Source organism: Ranitomeya variabilis, chromosome 4, assembly GCF_051348905.1.
Source record: "Ranitomeya variabilis isolate aRanVar5 chromosome 4, aRanVar5.hap1, whole genome shotgun sequence".
In the NCBI taxonomy this organism is placed as follows: Eukaryota; Metazoa; Chordata; class Amphibia; order Anura; family Dendrobatidae; genus Ranitomeya; species Ranitomeya variabilis.
The window spans coordinates 676521457-676543994 of NC_135235.1; the positions used below are offsets into that span (position 1 = coordinate 676521457).

Here is a 22538-nt window from a genome sequence, read left to right on the forward strand (position 1 = left end):
ATAATTAGCTCTGATATTATTCTGTGACCTTATCGTGGTATTGGAATGTTTTTAAATTGGTTTTTTATATATATTCTCTTGTGTGTTTTTAGGTCTATATACATACATGGCGTTGTTGGTAGAAGATGCAGAGGCTGGTGGCCTGTAGTGGTGGAATGCTTTGGTATTTTGTGAACATTGTTTAGCATTTACATTATCCTTTTTATGATTTAACTATAGAATCTTGATCCTACATAGATGTCCACCAACCCTATTGTGATATAAGTTCCATTGTTATTGATGTTTACAACTATATAACTCCTTTGAGATTATCTGGGGCTCTCTGAAATTAGGGAAGCCTTTCTATATACCGCTATACGCATTGTGCCTCCCTCTTGATATGCGATTCAGCGTCCAGACCGAAATGTGGTATGAGTCCGGAGCGCATGCGCAGTTGTGCGGCGGTGGGCGTACGCTTTCTCCCTCACCGGACCGCGTCATCATTGGTGACGCTGCTGGGGGCGGGGTTATGTGTGTCCACACGCCGGCACGCAGGCATGGAGCATCGGCGTGCAGTTTCTGTGGCTGACGATCGATTGGAGGAGATGCACATGGTGCCGGCATCAGCGGTTTTTCTATTGGTAAGGGGATGTTAGTAAACATTATGCATCCATGCGATATGATTGGGGGATGTAAGATGCAATGCAATCTGGTTAGTATTTGTGATTGGTACAATATGGGTCAGAGATTGATTGGTGGTCCCTGTGCATGTGATTGAATGGGATGTGTAGCTGGACCTGATAGGTGGGGTGTTAATGTGCATTTATAAACACACCTTACCATTGGTTTATGGTTACCAGGGATACATACACGGATTTATAATGAGGCTGCTGTGGGTGTTTTTGGGCACTTTATTGCTTAATATGAAATTATTTCTTTGATTCTGCCTTGATAGTTATTATGTATATGAACTGTATTATCTGTATGTATATTTTTGTATGGTTTTTATGATATTTATGATGTAGGTGGTGTCTTTGTGGGGATTGGTGGATGTTAATCCACTCCCTATAAAAGTCCACCATTACCAATGTTTTTTATGCTTGATAAAGACCCATGTGGGTTGAAACGTTGCATTTGGCAAATAAAGGAATTCGTTTTTGAACACTTTCACCTGGACTGGATGCTGTCCTTCATTTCTTACTTGGTATGTACATTTTCCATGGGGGTCCAGTGGAACTAGGACGTGCATCCGCTCATCTGTTGTGCTGTCGGTCAGCTGCTTTCCTCTATAGCTTCTAACTTCAGGCCTGTCAGAAGCTGCGATCACAAGTTTGAGCAGCGGCACTGCAGCAGTGCCACAAAATAGTGAATACGCCGGAGGATGAGTAAATGACCAGGGTATCCAAATCATGACGGAGCTGTGGGCCCATCATACTGTGTATAAGGGAGCTGCGTGCCCATCATACTGTGTATATGGGAGCTGCGGGCCCATCATACTGTATAAAAGGGAGCTGGGGGCCCATCATACTGTGTATGCGGGAGCTGTGGGCCAATCATACTATGTATAAGGGAGCTGTGGGCCAATCATACTGTGTATACAGGAGCTGCGGGCCCATTATACTGTGTATACGGGAGCTGCAGGCCGATCATACTGTGTATAAGGGAGCTGGGGGCCAAACATACTGTGTATACGGGAGATGCAGGCCCATCAGACAGTGTATAAGGGATCTGCGGGCCCATCACATTGTGTCTTTTTACGGAGCTGCGGGCCCATCACACTGTATAAGGGAGCTGCGAGCCCATCATACTGTGTATAAGGGAGCTGCGAGCCCATCATACTGTGTATAAGGGAGCTGCGGGCCCATCATACTGTGTATAAGGGAGCTGCGGGCCCATCATACTGTGTATAAGGGAGCTGCGGGCCCATCATACTGTGTATAAGGGAGCTGTGAGCCCATCATACTGTGTATAAGGGAGCTGCAGGCCCATCATACTGTGTATAAGGGAGCTGCGGGCCCATCATACTGTGTATAAGGGAGCTGCGAGCCCATCATACTGTGTATAAGGGAGCTGCGGGCTCATCATACTGTGTATAAGGAACTGTGAGCCCATCATACTGTGTATAAGGGAGCTGCGGGCCCATCATACTGTCATACTGTGTATAAGGGAGATGCGGGCCCATCATACTGTGTATAAGGGAGCTGTGGGCCCATCATACTGTGTATAAAGGAGCTGTGGGCCCATCATACTGTGTATAAGGAAGCTGTGGGCCCATCATACTGTGTACAGGGGAACTGTGGGGGACATCATACTGTTTGATGAGAGCTGCAGGCCCATCATACTGTGTATAGGGAACTGTGAAGGCATATTGTGCATATGGGAGCTGTTGGCCGATTACACTGTATATAGGGGAGCTCTGGGGAGCATTATACTTTCTATAGTGGAGTTCTGTCAGCATTATACTGTGTATAGGGGAGCATTGGGCTCATACTATCTATAGGGGAGCAGTGGGAACATCATGCGGTGTATAGGGGAGTTATAGAATCATCATACTGTGTATAGGGGAGCTGTGGGGCCTTAGACTGTGGATAGGGAAGCTTTGAGCTCACCATACTGTGTATAATGGAGCAATACATGAGGGGAACTTAGGGGACATTATTAAATGTTAAGTGGGCACTTAAGCATTATTGTTATAGGGGCACTCAGAGTATTGTGACCATCAAAGTTGCATATGGTCACAATAAGGCGGTAAAGTCAATGTTTGTTTTTGTATATAGATTTATTTTCAATAACAGTAGGGTCATATTCTGAGGTTCCCCTATATTCACAATTAAAGTGCGCAACCGTAGCTGTAATCAGGGTTAGCTGGTTAGGGGCCCACTCAGATGTTTCGCCCCCCCTAAGTTGAAACCCTAGCTACGCCTCTGCCCAGAGGGTAAGTAACATGATGTATCTGCCTGATGGGAGATGGAAAGCCATGCAGTAATGCCGGCAGGAATGTTACAGATACTTATGGATGCGGGACGAATTATTACGTAATTTTTTTAATGCAGCACTGTGACCGAAGTCGCTGTGATTGCATTAAATGTCTGACGCCATCTTACCTCGTGGTAGATACATCGTCATAGTGTGGGGTGTCGCCGCCCCCACAACTATGATCGCTGTGATTGGCAAAGAGCATCGATCATAGGCCGGTGCCTGGCAATGCCAGGAAATGCCTGGACCTGCTCTGATTGGTGCGATCGACGGTTGCATCGATTGCACTAATCACAGATACGATGTGACCGCGCTGTAAGAGCACCGACCCTAGGCTGGTGCCTGGCAATGCCAGTGTCACATCAGCCACTTCTGATTGATGCGATTGATGATTACATCGATCTCACCAATCACAGCGCACAGACGCGGTGTGACCGCCACTCTATGTCCTGTCTGTGACTGCCTTGCACATCCTCATAGTAGCTGATTTGTACAGGGCAGTCACGCTGTTCAGTCTGCGCTATGCTGGGCTGTGTGACACCACAATCACTCGCTGCTCCTGCTGCTCGAGATGAGAGAAGAAAGAGGAGATAAGAAAGAAGACATCTGTAAGAAGATCCCTGCCTGATCTTTCCTCATCCACCTCAATCACCTCCCTCCATTCCCTCTCTTTTACCCCCCTTTCTGTGGTCACAGAGTCCAATTGTGGGGCATGCTGGGCGTTGTGTTGCCACAGAAGCTTGTGACACCACAATCGCTGCTCCTCCAGAACAGAGAAGAAGGAAGAGAGAACAAAGAAGACAACTGTAAGTTTTTTGATCCCTGATCCCTTTTCTGATCTCTCCTCATCCACCCCAATCCCCCTCCCCCCATTTTTATCCCCCTCCACTCCCCCTTTGCACACATCCAGCAGCCGCTGAGTGTTGATTAGTGACGCAGTTCACTAATCAGCACTTGTACTCGCTGTTTTACACTTTTTTTTCACTGACTTTCTTTTCTCCCCAGTTGCTGCTATTTTTCTTTTATCTTTTTCTTAAAAAAAAAAAAGTTTACACCAAACACTCTCTTACACACACAACTGAATAAAGTACTGACACAAACACCACATACATAAAAAAAAATGTCGCCCCGCTCATGCCAAAACCGTTATTCAGTGGAGGCATACATTTTCCTTGCCACTGGCAGTGAGGAAGAGGATCCAACCTTTCTTTATTTTTCAGACTCTGACTCTACGTCCTCCTCAGGTGCTGCTGAACCACCATGAAGATGCCACAGGACAGAAGGTGAACCAACACGAAGATGCCCCAGGACAGGATATGAATTAGCACGAAGACGCCCCAGGACAGAAGGTGAACCAGGGCCCTGCATTACTGACACCACCGGCATCACAGAAATAGACTTTTTAAGTCTTTTTTTCTGAGAATTTTGTTAACCTCATGGTGGGCCAAACTAATTTGTACGCTCAGCTATTTTTGGCTCAAAACCCTAATTCATCATTTTTTTACCTGAACTCCTGTAGACACAGTTCAAATGATGAAGTTTTGAGGCCTGGTCCTTCACTTGGGGATCCTAGAGAAGCCAGAACTTTGGCAATATTGAAGTGTTGATGTTTTATAAAACACTCCAGTGTTCCGAATGGTCATGACCCGGACACGTTTTGAGGCCATCCACAAATTCTTGCATTATAATGATAATGCGCTTTGTCCTCCCTGAGATGACCCCAACTTTGACCATCTGTTCAAAGTTCAGCCGGTCATTAAACACTTCAACAAAAAGTTTGCTGAAGTGTACATGCCCCAAATGGACATCTGCGTGGTTGAGTCCCTAATCCATTTCAAGGGGAGGCTCAATTTCCGGCAGTATGTGCCCAATTAGAGTGCCAGGTATGGAATTAAACTCTATAAGCATTCCACTCTTCAAGTCCCTCTCTGCACAAGGTACCTCAGCCTGTTGCACTGTTGGCAAAAATCAGAGAAGCCTCCCGAAAACGCTAATTGAGTAGATGCTAAGAAGGGGTGATAGCAGAGCCCAATGTAGCGACCACCTGCTGGTGGTCAAGTACAAGAGGGATGTCTTTTTCTTGACCACCGTACATGGAGATGGCAGCACCCTCAGGACTGTGCGAGGTACCTCTACACAGGTCACCAAACCAGACTGTGCACTGGAGTACAACAGAAACATGGAGGGCATTGATCCAAGGTGTGGTACAATAAGTTGGCCCTGAACATCGTACAGATGGCAATGTTCAACGCTTTCCTGCTGTCATGATGTGCATGCCAGACCGCTATGTCATACCTTCAGTTCCAGGAGGTAGTGATTAAGGCCCTGCTATTTGGCAGTCAGGAAGGAGTGGGCCCCAATACTTCTGAAACTGAAGGTGCTTGTATCGTACTTCGCCAACATTTCCCGGGGGGAGGTCCCTCAAAGCGGAAAAAATTGTAAGTCGTAAAAGAGGTGCCGAGTGTATAACAAAAGGGCAATAAGCAAGAACACCATTTATCATTACAACACCTGCACCAAAAAACCTGGCCTGTGTATGAATGAATGCTTCAGACTGTACCACACATCTATGGACTACTAAATTAATTTCTGACTTACAGATCTGACATATGACAACCTCATAAACACTCAACTGACGTATGACAAACATTACACAACTCACGTATGCCACTACATTATAAAATTCGAATATCAGGAAACAGTAGATCAGATCCAAAAAGGGGTCACTTATTTGGCATTTCCACTGTTTAGGCACATCAGAGGCTCTGCAAATGCGACATGACGCCTGCAGACCATTCCATCAAAGTCTGCATTCCAAAAGATCACTCCTTCCCTTCAGAGCCCTGCCGTGCGCCCAAACAATGTTTTTCTCCCACATATGGGGTGTCGACGTACTCAGGAGAAATTGCAAAAAAACTTTTGGGATCCAATTTCTCCTGTTACCTTTGTAAAAATAAAAAAAATTGGGGCTAAAAGATCATTTTTGTGGAAAAGCATAGATTTTTTATTTTCACGGCTTTACGTTATAAACTTTTGTGAATCAATTGGTGGGTCAATGAGCTCACCTCACAACTAAATAAGTTCCTTAGGGGTTCTAGTTTCCAAAATGGTGTCACTTGTGGGGGGTGGTTTCCACTGTTTAGGCACATCAGGGGCTCTCCAAATGCAACATGGCATCCTATCTCAATTCCAGTGAGTTTTGCGTTGAAAAAGTCAAATGGCGATCCTTCCTTTCCGAGCTCTGCTGTGCACCCAAACAATGGGTTTCTCCCACATATGGGGTATCGGCGTACACTGCATAAATTGCACAACTTTTATCATCCAATTTTTCCTGCTAACTTTGTGAAAATAAAAAAATGGGGTCTAAGGTAAAGTTAAATGTTCATTTTTTTCCTTTTACATTCCATTAATTGCTGTGAAGAGTTAATAAACTTCTTGAATGTGGTTTTGAGTACCTTGAGGGGTGCCATTTTTAGAATGGTGTCACTTTTGGGTATTTTCTGTCATGCAGATCCCTCAAAGTCACTTCAAATGTGATGTGGTCCCTAAAAAAATGGTTTTGTAAATTTTGTTGGAAAAATCGCTGGTCAACTTTTAACCCTTATAACGTCCTAACAAAAAAAAAAAATATTGTTTCAAAATTGTGGTGATGTAAAGTAGACATGTGGGAAATGTTACTTATTAAGTATTTTGCATGACATCTCTGTTTTAAGGGCATAAGAATTCAAAGTTTGAAAATTGTGAAATTTTTAAAATTTTCGCCATTTTTTTCACAAATAATCGCAAGTCATATCAAAGAAATTTTACCACTAACATGAAGTACAATAGGTCACGAATAAACAGTCTCAGAATCACCGAGATCCGTTGAAGCTTTTCAGAATTATTACCTCATAAATTAAGAGTGGTCAGAATTGTAAAAATTGTCCTGGTCATTATCGTGCAAACCACACTCGGGGGTAAGAGGGTTAAACAAATGAGATTTTGTCATTTTAGCTCCTGGTATGGAGTCGATAGCACAATCATATGTCACCATATAGTAAACGTCCGGTAACTGGTGATAATTCCCTCATGTGTGGGGTCTATTTGTCTCCAGAGAAATCACACGTTACATTCCACACATAACACTGTGTAGAAAAGGCGGCGCGGGGTAATTGTGCCAGTAGTGAGGGGGAATAATGGCGGGAATGTCACTGAGGAGAAGTTTCCATGTAGGGTCTGCACTACAGATATCATTCACTGAGGGCCCTGATCATATGACCCCTGAGTCCACCCTTCCTGTGACCTCATCACAGGTCCTGTGTGCACAGAGCAGCCATATATGTATGTGGAGTGCGGCTCTGCAGGTGGAGGTAGGTGCTGGAGATTCCCCATTACTGAGCGTGAGGGACATTAACCCCTTCAGCACTGAGACTCTTGGGGTTTTTGCTGCCACTTTGGAAGACAGGAAGTGAGGAAACGTATTGTTCTCATAGTACAGGGCCCCATTCTGGTCCCAACATACAGTATGATGTTCCCACAGTACCATCTTCCCCACACATACATTATGACACTACAAGTTGCCGCCACACTATATCACCATGTTCCTGGTGAAGATAATAAATAATAATCTTTATATAGCACCAACATATTCTGCAACGCTTTACAATTCAACAGTTCACATACAAGTCATAAGTAGCAACGTTAAGGATAATACAATAATTAAAGCAAAAATAATGACGACCCTGCTCGTGAGAGCTTACAATCTACAATGAGGTGGGGGAGATGCAACGTACGGGTGTGTATTTACAATGATGGTCCAGCCATTTAGAGGGAATGGGGGTAGATAAAGGCTGCATGAGGTAGTCGCCAGCCAGTATGTGTGGTGCTGTTGGGTGCGGTGGAGTTTAATGGAACGTGATAGACTGCTCTAAACAGATGTGGTTTAGGGAGCACTTAAGTTGTGGTTAGTTCTGATTTCTTGGGGCAGAGCATTCCAGAGGATTGGTGCAACGCGGGAGAAGTCTTGGAGCCGGGAGTGGGAGCTACGGGTTAGTGTGGAGGTTAGTCGAAAGTTGCTTGCAGAGCGTAACAAGCGGTTAGGTCGATAAATAGAAACAAGGAAGGAAATGTAGGGGGTGCCGCACTGTGGAGAGCTGTGTGGATAAGAGCAAGCAGTTTAAATTGGATCCTGTAATGCAGGGAGTGGGGAATCTCTTTTCTGCCAAGGGCCATATAGATATTTATACCATTCTTCGGGGGCCGTACAAACTGCGCCCACAAAGTACATCCTGACTCTGGCACTGGAGTCAGGACGTAATCTTTCATTGCATGCCCTTCAGTGTTCAATAGTGAACACTTTGTGTGTGCTAACAGAGCAAGAAGAAATTAATGAGCTGGTAGCAATCAAAATACACTTCCCTGCCCAAAAATGCGGTTCCTGAGAATCTGCTCGGGGGCCTGATTAAAGGTCATCCGTAAATGGCCCTGAGGTCTGAGGTTCCCCACCCCTGCTGTAATGTATGGGTAGCCAGTGTAATGACTGGCACAGAGCGGACGCGTCGCAGTATCGATTAGCCACAAGGGGCACCGGGGTGGTAGTCCGGACTGAGCTCACCCAATAAACACAATCTATAGACACCCTGGCCCCTTGTACATGCAATCTGGGATGGACTCAACCTTTCCCCCAAAAAGAGTTACCTTCTCTGTTCTGGTCGCAGCAATCCAGACAGCTGTTCTCCAACAGGGAAAAAAATTACTTTTAATAAACAAGCCTACAACCTGCAGTAACCACCGATCAACCAAACCGCTGCATGACCAGCTCCATCCTCACCTACTGTATTCTCACCCATCCCTTGTAGATTTTGAGCCTTCGCGGGCAGGGTCCTCACTCCTCCTGTACCAGTTATGACTTGTATTGTTTAAGATTATTGTACTTGTTTTTATTATGTATACCCCTCCTCACATGTAAAGCGCCATGGAATAAATGGCGCTATAACAATAAATAATAATAATAATAATAAACAGGAATGGAGTAGAATAACAGAAGAATACAGCACCGGATTCCTGATCTCTCCCTGACTCGCTTCGCAGCTGCAGCTGCAGCAGACACAGATAGACAGTAGTCCACACGCGGGATTACCCCTTCAGAAGCTGAGGCCCTTCCAGAGTCTTAGGGTCCATGTTGTGATCTTCAGTCCTTTGGTCCTTGGGACCCCTCTTGAGTTCCTGGGGTCCTTTGAGTCCTGGGTAACAGACCTCTCCCATCCGGGGGGTTTGGCAGTGCCCCGTCTGTCATACAAGTCTGCCCTGGCCAATGTCCCAGGCTGTTCTGAGGAAGCATGAGCTTCCTCTCCACTTGTGGCTGCAAGTCCAGCCTCTCTGCTGCTGGCTCAGACCACCAGTTTAACTATTGCTTTCTTTGATCTAACAACTTTAATACATACTGACATAGCACAAGGTTAAAGGGCAAACACAGCACAGCATATTACATCAGGATATCAGGAACAATGCAAACATTACATTACAATACAAATGCAGCATAATGACACATAAAACATACAGGTACCTAACATATGTACATGAAGTGCGTGGGGGCCACACGGCAGAAGGAGAGGGCGCAACTGAGGAGACCGGCCACCTCCTTACAGATGACCCTGGCTGCTGCATTAAGGATGGAGTGAAGAGGGGAAAGTCGAGTGAGGGAGAGGTCAATTAATAGAGCATTACAGTAGTCCAGATGGGAGTGGATCAGGGTAACAGTGAGGGTTCTTGTTGTTTCCATGGTGAGAAAAAAAAGGGAGAATACAGATGACCTGGGACACAGCATCAACCTCTTGGATCATTTTCCCAAATCTGGAATTGTGGATCCGGGCTAGTGCTTTAGATGTATGAGGGGCTGTTATCTGCAGTATGAGCTGTACGTGTAATGGAGATATTCTATCTTTGTAGTGAATGTAGCTGTATTTTATTTTGTTTGTTTTTGCCTTATAATTATAATGACATAATTCTAGGACTCTATAGTTAGGCCCCGGCTGTCATGGCGATATATTTTGTTGTGTTGATGGGGAACACAGGACTCACCCTCTCTGTGGTCTTTGGATATAATGGAGGAGGCTATCTTCTCTATATGTCTCATAAAATAATGGAGGCTCTTTTATTTTATCTCAGATATATAGAAGAGGTCTTCTCAATGTCTTCATCAAGAAGGAGAATGTTCTCTTTTGCTAAAACTGTGATGTTTATTTTTCTCTTTCTATTTTTATATAGGATAAACGTATTCCGCAGCGCTTTATAGTTTGCAAACATTATCATTGCTGTCCCGATGGGGCTCACAATCTAGAATCCCTATCAGTATCTTTTTTTTGGAATGTGGGAGGAAACCCACTCAAAAACGGGGAGAGCATACCAACTCCTTGCAGATGATGTCCTTGGTGGGATTTGAACCCAGGACCCCAGCGCTGCAAGGCTGCAGTGCTATCACTGAGCCACTGTGCTGCCTGTACTTCTCTTAAAACTTTTAGTGTGATCATACAGCATACAAGCCTGTGATGGCTCCGGTGATGCACTGTACTACTGTAGTGCCGTGTATCATCACTGCCTGTCAGTGTAATACTAACAGCCAATTACATGTGAGATATTTTGGCTGAACGGTCATTTGGCAGACGGCCATCTCTCCCGACTTCCCCATACACACAAATATTCCGGCTTTCCTGTGGTCTATATGAGAGAGTCGCCTCCAGACTCCTCTAGAGGAGGATTATCTACAGGAAGAACAAATGGATTAGCCTCTGAAATTCAGGATGCCAGATCCTTCTCTGCCCTGACATCATCTGTCGGGAGGCCCCCATGTACATTATATAGTCACCCAAACCCCCCAAATCAGTGCTTTCATGTAACTTTAGACTACTGTGTATGGGGGCATTAAAAGGTAACTTTTTGGATGCTGCCTTTGGCCCGACCTAATAGACCTTCGTACATTGCAAGACCAGACACCATTATTAGGCATTTCGGTACCTTTGTAACCCAGCAGCCCCCACAATAGAGTAGTTGAGGAGGGGAAATGAGAGGTACAAGGGAGCTCAATAACTAACAACTTTCCTTTATGCCATGGTTGCATTTGACATTAAACTGGCAGGGTTAGCATTGCGGCCGTGCCCATAACACCACTGTAACATACATGTACAATGTACAATAAAAGAGTTTTTCTTTTTTTTAACCATTTGGCATAGAAAGTGTACTATACAGTGCCCTTGCTGATGGAAGGAGGTTTGCACTCAAAATCTCACGATAGATGGCCCCATTCATTCTTTCATGTACACTGTTCAGTCGTCCTGGTTACCTTGCAGAGAAACAGCCCCAAAGCATGATGTTACCACCCCCATGCTTCACAGTAGGTATGGTGTTCTTTGGATGCAACTCAGCATTCTGTCTCCTCCAATAACAATGAGTTTTGTTTCTACCAAACAGTTCTACTTTGGTTTCATCAGACCATATGACATTCTCCCAATACTCTTCTGGATAATCCAAATGCTCTCTAGCAAACTTCAGACTGTCCTGGACATGTACTGGCTTAAGTAGGGGAGACGTTTGGCACTGCAGGATCTGAGTCCCTGGCGGTGTAGTGTGTTACTGATGGTAGCCTTTGTTACAGTGGTCCCAGCAAGAATGGACATGAACAATAACAAAATGGAGGAGAGGCTATTACAACTCACCATAGAAATCCTCTTCCGGCTTACTGGACAGGTGAGAGATTCTGATGACACCACATTACATCATTCTTATCTTTATTAATGTGTCTTTCCATAACTAGGATTACACAGTAGTGAAGAAGACCTCTAGCAAGCGTGGTCAGGATCCTGTGTCTGAGGAATGGGGAAGACCCCTTCGCCCAGACACAGGGCCTCTACCTCACCACCAAATGCATGAGGACATCAATGACCAGAAGATCCTAGAACTCATCTACATGATGATTGAGCTGCTGACTGGAGAGGTGACACCACTGGGAATGCTGGGACATTATACAGTAACGCTATGAAGGGATCGGGGGATAAAGGTATCATTGTATGTATCAGGTTCCATTAAGGTGTCAGGATGTCGCTGTCTATTTCTCCATGGAGGAGTGGGAGTATTTAGAAGGACACAAAGATTTGTACAAGGACATCAAGATGGAGGTTCCCCAGCCCCTCATATCACCAGGTAATTAATAGACAGGACTAAATACACAGGGCCTATAATTATCTGTATGTAAATAATGAATTTAGTCCCTGTATGTGTTTCCTCCAGTTTTATCCAGTAAGACGACAACACCAGAGAGATGTCCCCGTCCTCTTCTTCCACAGGACTGTAAACAAGAAGATACCATTGTTCCTCAGGATCATCAGGTAGATGGAGAGAAGGTGTCATGAGATCTCCCGTATGATATGTAGATGGCTGTGAAGGTCTTGTGCTCTGTCTTGTTTTATCAACCAGTATTATATGTTTTAGACTTGTGTAATGAGAACGGAGGAGATGGCAGGATTAGAACTTATCATAGATGTGACATCTCCATCTGTCTGTGACTTTTGCAATATTTTTTTCAGGGTGAAGATCTGACCCATATTAATACTACAGAGACATATGTGAGGGGTGATGAGTGGTGTAAAGAGGAGATTCCTACATATGACTACCCAGGTGAGTAACAACCACTAAATACAGAGTCACATTCTTCTCAGTCACCGGCTGTGGCTGCTTTATCGGTTGGGTAGTCAGGCCGTATCACAATCATGTGATCACATCCTTGCCTCCAGATCACAACATCCACCCCACCCCCCCCCAAAAAAAAAAATGTTTAAATTGCTTTACACATTGAAAGCCCTTTTCTATAGAATTTAAAGCCTAGAGGATCCACCTACCCTCTGGGATTAGAAGGCGCTGACCGTTATATGTCCAGATCTGTAAACTACAAAGCCAAATGACAACGTATGTTGAATGTGCTGACAAGTTAGACAATCACTAGAAGAAAAATATGATGGGCCTCTAAGAAGAAGCTGAGGGTAATGATGTTGTTGGCTTCCTAGAACACTGATATCTTCTTGGATGAATCTACCTTTTCTTCCTTCTGTGCTGCTGAATGTTCTCATTCAAGACCAGGTCTAGTCTTTCTGGCGAAATTTCACTTTTATGATCAACAACATTAAATGTGCAGTGAGGCCAAGTGTAATTTTCTGTAAAAAAAGATTCCCTTTATATTTTTGAGTTTTCAATTTATTTTAAAACTGAGTAACTTCAAACAGAATTGCAATAAACTATTAAAAAACACTACACCTGTCCATGATATATCTCTAAGCCGTGCATGGCTGATGGCTGTAATATACATTTAGGCTGTGTGCACATGTTGCGTTTTTTTTGCGTTTTTTCGCTATAAAAATGCATAAAAAACGCATACATTATGCATCCCATCATTTAGAATGCATTCCGCAATTTTTGTGCACATGATGCGTTTTTTTCCGCGAAAAAAATGCATTGCGGTAAAAAACGCAGCATGTTCATTAATTTTGCGGATTTTTAGCATTTTTCCCACTATTTAATGCATTTGGAAGTTCCGGAAAAAAAACGCGTCAAAAACCCGCAAAAAAGGCGTCCAAAACGCGAAAAAAACACATGCGTATTTCTTGCACAAAATGTCCGGTTTTGCTCAGGAAATTTCTGCAAGAAATCCTGAGTGTGTGCACATAGCCTTATTCACACCTGCAGGAGATGTATTGGCGTGGCTCAAGCCCCCTTTTGATGGAATCATCAGTTCATAAATTACATTATGTTTTCGATCCTAAGGTATTCGGTCGACTGCACAATCGCCCTTAAAATGGAGGGGGGGGTGATAATAGCTTCTCAAATTTTCTTTTCAGAACACATAGGTGCACCAGTGGTCCACTTACTCCACTATGAATAATTGCACCTCCAGATTAGTATTGAAGTTCTCCCCTGAACATACATTTTTGTTGGGCATGTAACATGTTTTTTGTTCTATGTCTCCTTTTTTTGCAAGTTCATTATGTATGATATAGTTGATTGGGATTCACTTGTCTCACTTACAGTGAGCGGATCCAACTGACCCTAAAAGATAGGGAGAAAAAAGGGGAACAGGCGCCGCTCACGATCTAAGTGTTGCACTCACCAGAAACAGGCGAAATGAGGCATAAACAGGATTCCACAGGAATCCCGTGGAGGCGGACTGCAGCTCGACTAGCTGGCCTCACGGAAGGCTTCAGACAACCGTGGTAAAAGCAATCAATAGACAAAGGAACACCCAGATAGTTGTCGGCGATTACGTCACAGGATTCTCCTGGATATCAAATATAGTCATTTATTTAGGAGTTATAGGATAAAACAACGCGATTTGACTCCCAAATCCTGTAACCTTGTTTTATCCCGTAACTCCAAAATAAACGACTATATTTGATATCCACGAGAATCTTGTGACGGAAGCGCCGACAACTATCTGGGTGTACCTTTGTCTATTGATTACAGTGAGTGGAATAAGTATTGAACACGTCACCAATTTTCTAACTGAATTTATTTCTAAAAGTACTATTGGCGTGAAATTTTCACCAGATGTTTGTAACAACCCATCCAATGCACACAGGCAAAGAAATCAAACCTTAGATGTCCATAAAATAAACTGTTGATTTCATCACACCAAGCTTCTTACCTATTGCAGATTCAGTCTTCCCAGCCTGGTGCTGGGCTACAATTTTTTTTCTGGTGTCCTTCGACAGCTCTTTGGTCTTCACCACAGTGGAGTTTGGAGTGTGACTGTTTGAGGTTGTGGACATGTGTCTTTTATACTGATAACAAGTTCAAACAGGTGCCATTACTACAGGTAATCAGTGGAGGACAGAGGAGCCTCTTAAAGAAGAAGTTACAGGTCTGTGAGAGCCAAAAATCTTGCATGTTTTTAGGTGACCAAATACTTATTTTCCACCACAATTTGCAAAATAAATCTTGCCAAATCAGACAAGGTGATTTTCTGGATTTGTTTTCCCATTTTGACTCTCATAGTTTTGATCTACCTATGATGTCAATTACAGGCTGTGGCAACCAGGCATGTAGAGTCCACCCGTTCACCTTTTCTGCATCGCACAAAGACACGGTGGTTGGAACCAAAGATCTCAAATTTGGACTCATCAGACCAAAGCACAGATTTCCACTGGTCTAATGTCCATTCCTTGTGTTGCTTGTTGCCTGTCCTTAGCAGTGGTTTCCTAGCAGCTATTTTACCATGAAGGCCTGCTGCACAAAGTCTCCTCTTAGCAGTTGTTGTAGAGATATGTCTGCTGCTAGAACTCTGTGTGGCATTGACCTGGTCTCTAATCTGAGCTGCTGTTAACCTGCGATTTCTGAGCCTGATGACTCTGATAAACCTAACCTCAGAAGCAGAGGTGACTCTTGGTCTTCCTTTCCTGGGGCGGTCCTCATGTGAGCCAGTTTTTGTAGCGCTTGATGGTTTTTGCAACTGCACTTGAGGACACTCTCAAAGTTTTCCCAATTTTTCGGACTGACTGACCTTCATTTCTTAAAAGATGGCCACCCGTTTTTCTTTACTTGCATGCTTTTTTCTTGCCATAATACAAATTATTTTTCAAATAATCTTTATTAAGAATTTTAATAACTAATGGGAAAGGGAAAGAATAGGATAAAAAAGGATAGGAAGGGGAGGGGCATAATACAAATTCTAACAGTCTATTCAGTAGGACTATCAGCTGTGTATCCACCAGACTTCTGCACAACACAACTGATGGTCCCAACCCCATTTATAAGGCAAGAAATCCCACTTATTAAACCTGACAGGGCACACCTGTGAAGTGAAAACCATTCCCGGTGACCACCTCTTGAAGCTCATCAAGAGAATTCCAAGAGTGTGCAAAGCAGTCATCAAAGCAAAAGGTGGCTACTTTGAAGAACCTAGAATATAAGACATAATTTCAGTTGTTTCACACTTTTTTGTTAAGTATATAATTCCACATGTGTTAATTCATAGTTTTGATGCCTTCAGTGTGAATGTACAATTTTCATAGTCATGAAAATACAGAAAAATCTTTAAATGAGAAGGTGTGTCCAAACTTTTGGTCTGTACTGTGTATATATATATATGTAATAGAAGAAAAGCCCACAATTCATATGCAGCGTACAGTAAAATCACAAAGTGACAGGTTAGAATAGATAAATACACATAGAATAAGTAGATGACACTGACACACACATATATACTGTATATGTATTTATACTACATACAGTAGATACAGGTGCGTCTCACAAAATTAGAATATCATCAAAAAGTTAATTTATTTCAGTTCTTCAATACAAAAAGTGAAACTCCTATTATATAGTCATTACAAACAGAGTGATCTATTTCAAGTGTTTATTTCTATTAATGTTGATGATTATGTCTTACAGCCAATGAAAACTCAAACGTCATTATTTCAGTAAATTAGAATATTTTATAACACCAACTTGAAAAAATTATTTTAAAATCTGAAATGTTGGCCTACTGAAATGTATGTTCAATAAATGTACTCAATACATGGTCGGGGCTCCTTTGGCATCAATGTGGCGTGGCATGGAGGCGATCAGGCTGTGGCACTGCTGAGGTGTTATGGAAGCCCAGGTTGCTTTAATTGCAGCCTTCAGCTCATCTGCATTGTGGGGTCTGGTATCTCTCATCTTCCTCTTGACAATCCTCCCCAAATCATCACTGATTGCACTGATTGTGGAAGCTTCACACTAGACCTCAAGCAGCTTGAATTGTGTGCCTCTCCACTCATCATCCAGACTCTGGGACCTTGATTTCCAAGGTCTAGTGTGAAGTATCCACAATCAGTGATGGTTTCGGGAGCCATGTCATCTACTGGTGTATGCCTCTGTCCATGCTGAGAAGAGGTCAAAACACACAAGTCTTAGGAAGTTGAATGTAGTCTTTCTGAAGGTGCTGGAATGGGTACAGGGACCTTGTTGTGCGTCTCATAGACATCTTGGTGGTGCGTCCCACGTTGTTGAGTGCACAGGTCAGGTGTTTGGCTGCACAGACACTGAAGTCAGGAGCATACCAATGCAGGTGAATGAGGTCTGTCATGGCAGTCTTTGATTGGTGGATATTGTCATAGGTGATTTGAGCCTTTATGGGATACAGAACTCGGGATAGTCAAACTTTGTCCCCACTTGCTCCAGTCCTTCTGGTGATGGCACAGCTCACTTCTCTTGCCATCTGGCAAATTCTTCAATGCCAGCCTGTTGTAGCTTCTGGAGAAGGTCACGGGTGGGTCCGTGGTGGAGGCCACTTGTGCAGCTGCCACCCAAGCAGGGTTGTCTCTTGGTTGGTAAGCAGCAGAATTTGCAGCCTGGTAGGCCATGTGATTGTCTTTAGCTGTAGATGAGTCGTCTTTGCAAGGCCTTTGACTTTCACCAAGGCAACTTTCTCGGGTAAAAGTAGGGCCCTCATCAGGCGTTGGACAGATTTATCATTCTTGATAGGCTTAACTGCCTTTGGGAGGAATGATCAATCTCTCCATAAAGGTCCATAGTTGTGAAAGCATAGCGGCTGTCTGTATAAATGGTGGCAGTTTGGTCTTTAGCATGTCTGCAGGCTTCTAGGGAACGGAGTCCAGCTTCCTGGGCGTACATGTGTGGGGGCAGCGGTTCTGTTTTTATGGTTTCATGGAAGGAAACAGCAGCATATTCAGTGTAGAACTGGCCATCCACGCCATACCGCGATCCATGCACAAGGAGCTCATGGTCTGGGTTATCTAGTGGGACATCGGTAACATGACTGAAACTCCCGGTGGGACATTGCTCTTAATGTTATTGAGCAAGTACAACATTTTTTAAAAAACCATTTGAACATGGCGCCAGAGAGAGCTGCTACTGTGCAGGCGTGGACGGTGCCATGTTCGAGGAGGAATTTTTTTTTTCTCCAGCAAGAATGCGCCGCTGACGTTTGTACAATAGCAGCTATCGGATCTCTATACACACCAATAGCTGCTACTGTACAGGCGCGATGGGCGCCATCTTCAAATTTATTTATTTATTTTTTTAAAGGGAACCTATCACCCCGTTTTTTAAAGATTAGATAAAAATAGTGTGAAATAGGGGCAGAGCTGGGCTTTACATTAGTGCCTTTTTTTTGCCTTTATTCCCCCGTTAGGCTGTCGAAATACCTGTGTGAAGTGGCCGTTTTGTCCTGTCACTCAAGTTGGTCAGGTCGGATGGGCGTGGTTACAGCGCTTTTTTTCCCTCAGAAACCTGCTCATCATTACGTTGGTGGCGTAGTGGTGTGCGCATGTCCAAAGCGAAGATCCACTGCCCAGGAGATTCAAAACAGCGCGGGCTTCGCTATTCGCCGTTTACCGGTGGGCGCGGCCATCTTTCCTGTGGCCGCGCGTGCGCAGATGGAGCGCTCTGCTGCCCGGGCTTCAGGAAAATGGCCGCCGCGATCTCCATCTGCGCACGCGCGGAATCCCGCGGCCATTTTCCTGAAGCCCGGGCAGCAGAGCGCTCCATCTGCGCACGCGCGGCCACAGGAAAGATGGCCGCGCCCACCGGTAAACGGCGAATAGCGAAGCCCGCGCTGTTTTGAATCTCCTGGGCAGTGGATCTTCGCTTTGGACATGCGCACACCACTACGCCACCAACGTAATGATGAGCAGGTTTCTGAGGGAAAAAAAGCGCTGTAACCACGCCCATCCGACCTGACCAACTTGAGTGACAGGACAAAACGGCCACTTCACACAGGTATTTCGGCAGCCTAACGGGGGAATAAAGGCAACAAAAAGGCACTAATGTAAAGCCCAGCTCTGCCCCTATTTCACACTATTTTTATCTAATCTTTAAAAAACGGGGTGATAGGTTCCCTTTAAGCTTGCTCAATAACCTCAAGAACAGTTATTACTAGGACACTAAACATGCGATCATGCTGCAGCGCAGGTCCACGGCTGGCACCTGCCTGCAGACGGGTTTTTTTTTTGAGGGATCAGTGACCTGTCACCAGTCTGTACTATGAATACCTAATCAGAGCATAACATGAAAACCCCTCCACAGGCTGCCCCGCAGCACGGGCATATCATTAACTAAAAACTGAAAATCATGATTAAAAAACAACCACAAGATGGATTTCATCAACCAAGGTAACATTTTAATCAGTATAACGGCGCCGACCTGACACTGTGTGAAGGTTACTGTGCACAATCCTGCTGACAGGTTCCACAGGGAAAAAGTATTTAACACATGAAGAAAGAGAGGTGCAAAAAGCCATGGAATGTCATGACACCAGCGGAAATCTATCAGTAATTAGAAAGCAATGCTGCCAATGGTTCAACTGATGGATTATAAAAAGGTGTCTCATTACCAAGCTGCACACAAGAAAGATCTCATGATGGATAAAACCATTGAGCTGCCTCAAGACGTCCGCAACCTTATTATTGCAAAACATACTGATGGCATCAGTTACAGAAGAATTTCTAAACTACTAAAAGTTCCAGCGAGTACTGTTGGTGCCATAATCCAGAAATAGAAGGAACATAATTTCGTTGTAAACTGGCCACGATCTGGTGCTTCTACTATAATTTCAGACAAAACAGTGAAACGAAAAATCAGAAGAGTAGTCCAAGAGCCAAGGCCTACCTGGGGAGAGGTATAGAAAGACCTGGAATCAGCAAGTACAATTGTTTTAAAGAAAACAATAATTAATGCATTCATCCTCCATGGCCTGTATTTACGCTCACCACGAAAGACTCCATTGCTGAAAAAAGGCATGTGGAAGCGCATTTAAAGTTTGCTCAACAACATTAGACAAGAAAGTGAAATACTGGGAGAATATAGTCTGGTCAGATGAGACCAAAATTTATGTCTTTGGATTCCATAATTTGCACAATGGTTAGAGACCAAAAGGCACTGCATATCACCTCAAAAACACCATACCAACAGTGAAGTTGGGAGGTGGGAACTTCATGGTGTGGGGCTGTTTTCAGCACACGATAGTGGCAAACTTCATATGATTAAAGAAAGAATGAATGTACAAATGTACCGTGAGATTCCTGATAAAAATCTGCTGCCTTGTACCAGGATGATGAAGATGAAACGAGGGTAGACTTTTCAGCAAGATAATATCAAACACACAGCCAAGCAAACTCTCAATTTGTTTCAGATAAAGAAAATAAAGCTGCTAGAATGACCCAGCCAATCACCTGGCCTGAACCAATAGAACATTTATGGAAAGAACTAATGCTCAGAGTTCATAGGAGCACACGAGACCTTCAGGATTTGAAGAATGTTTATGTGGAAGAATGGGTTAAAATCACACCTGAGCAATGCATGCAACTTGTTTCTCCATACAGGGGGGATCTTGAAGCTGCCATCACCAACAAAGGCTTTTGTACAAGTATTAATTACATTTCAGTAAGCAAGTTTAATAGCTTTTCCCTTTTTGATTTCTCATTATTACACATAGTTTGTGGGCAGTGCGGTGGCTCAGTGGTTAGCACTGTTGATTTGCAGCGCTGGGGTTATGGGTTTAAATCCCACCAATGACAACATCTACAAGGACTTTGTATGTTCTCTCCATGTTTTCATGGGTTTCCTCCGTTTACTCTGGTTTCCTCCCACACTCCAAATATATACTGATAGGGAAATTAGATTGTGAACCCAACGGGGACAGCAACGCTGATGTCTGTAAAGTGCTGTGGAATTAATGGAACTATATATGAGTGAGTAAAAATTGTAATATTTTATAGACATCTAGTGCTGATTTGGATTGGCTTTTACCGATATCTGGTAAAAATTTCAAGTTAATAGCATCTTTAGAAATATATTTACTTAGAAAATTGGTGATGTGTTTAATACTTATTTGAGTCTGTAACTCCTTGGTAGTATTGAAAAAAGTCTCCATTACCTCTGGCAAATACCCAAGATCTAAATTTAAGATACCTCAGCTCTATTATAAAATGTTTTCTTCAAGAAACCCATCTGACAAAAAATATTGGCTCTTACAATAGTTTAGATTCCCAAGAGCCACCGTTGTTATGATCCGGTGACCTTGGAGCTGCATGAGACTTTCTCTGGAGTAGGTGGTACCTGTACTGACCGCAAACCCTAAACTGACACCGCAACTAGAAGTAGCCGTGGGGTGTATTTAACACATCCTAGACACCTCGACACAGCCGGAGGACTAAATACCCCTATAGATGGAAATGGGAATTCTATCTTGCCTCAGACAAGAACCCCAAAGGATAGGCAGCCCCCCACAAATATTGACTGTGAATATAAGAGTAAAGACACACACAGGCAGAAAACAGGAATCAGCAAAAGAGGCACCTCTAGCTAAATAGAAAAGGATAGGACAGAGTACTAAGTGGTCAGTATTAAAATCCTAAAAATATCCACAGCAGAAAATACAAAAATACCACATCTAACTAAAGACATGGAATGTATATCTGCATCTCCTGAGAATCCAACATGACTGAAAAATCCAAACACAGTCTAAGCTGGACAAATAAACACAATGAATTGCACTGAATTGTAAAACACAGCATGTGTGCTGCAGAGACAAAAACAGAAACTTATCTTAGCTGAATTGGCAGCAGAGCAAAAGGAATCAGACAGATGTAACACCTCCAAGAACAATGGACAACTGGCAAGGGCTAATGGATCCTGCACACCTAAATAGCCCAATCAGAGCTGCAATCAGCAGAAACACCTGCCCAGGCTTGCAACCCAGAGGCAACTGCACTACCACCAACAACCACCGGAGGGAACCCAAAAGCAGAATTCACAACACGCCGTGTCAAATATTCTAATTACCCCACAGAAGCTTCTCCACTAGTTATTCATTTGTAGTTATTACCCAACATACTCTGACTTAACCACTTCCCGCAGCCAGTTTTGTGTTCTTCTTGAGGCCCCATTTTTATATCTGACGTGTGCCACTTCATGTGGTGATACGTTTGGATGCTTATTCTCATTCCAGTGATTCTGAAATATTTACTTTATATTTCTGGTAATTATAGTTTAATATATTTGTTTTCATTTTTTTAAAACATCAAAAAATTGCCGTTTTTGAGAAACATACCGTGAAAAGTACGGTTCGGGTCAGAACTTGACTCCTGACTAGAGTTGAGCTAATTTGTTTGGGTTCCTGCTTATTTACGACACATGTAGCTGAGGCGCCGTTCAGCTGATCAGCCAGCGTGGTCCAGGAAGCCGGGTTCCCTCTGCAGCTTATTCGGTAAGTGCCATAGCTTGACGAATAAGAGGGAACCCGAACAAATTCGCTCAACTCTACTCCTGACCCAAACTCAATAGAAGTCAATGGGGACCCGAACTTGAGTGCTTTAAAATGGCTGTAAAATGTTCAGGGTTAGGGGGCTGCAAAGAAAGCTAAATGGAGGTAAGAACAGGACAACTGCCGTGCAAACAAAGGTGGATATGAAAATGACTTAAAATAAGACAGAATAAAAGAAAAGAAAAAATAATAATTTGAACCAGGAGGTGGAGATCCAAGTGGAGGAGGTAGACGTGGCGGTGTAGAAGGAAGAGGCAGGGGAGGAGGTATGCAATGCTGTTTTAGTGGAGGTTTTTGT

General features: G+C 43.6%; 1 protein-coding gene across 2 annotated transcripts in view; it reads left to right on the forward strand.

Moving 5' to 3' along the window:
* The window catches only part of LOC143766320 (uncharacterized), a 127038-nt gene that overhangs the window by 91358 nt on the left and 13142 nt on the right, over positions 1 to 22538 (forward strand). Inside the window, exons 1-6 of one of the 2 annotated variants that reach the window (XM_077253908.1) lie at positions 7249 to 7304; positions 11585 to 11676; positions 11744 to 11923; positions 12006 to 12129; positions 12217 to 12314; positions 12513 to 12603. In XM_077253908.1, coding sequence (XP_077110023.1) covers positions 7274 to 7304; positions 11585 to 11676; positions 11744 to 11923; positions 12006 to 12129; positions 12217 to 12314; positions 12513 to 12603 — 616 coding nt within the window. In that variant the 5' untranslated portion in view covers positions 7249 to 7273. Of the gene's footprint in view, positions 1 to 7248; positions 7305 to 11584; positions 11677 to 11743; positions 11924 to 12005; positions 12130 to 12216; positions 12315 to 12512; positions 12604 to 22538 lie in introns of those variants that run through there. The other variant, XM_077253909.1, reaches the window with a different exon arrangement.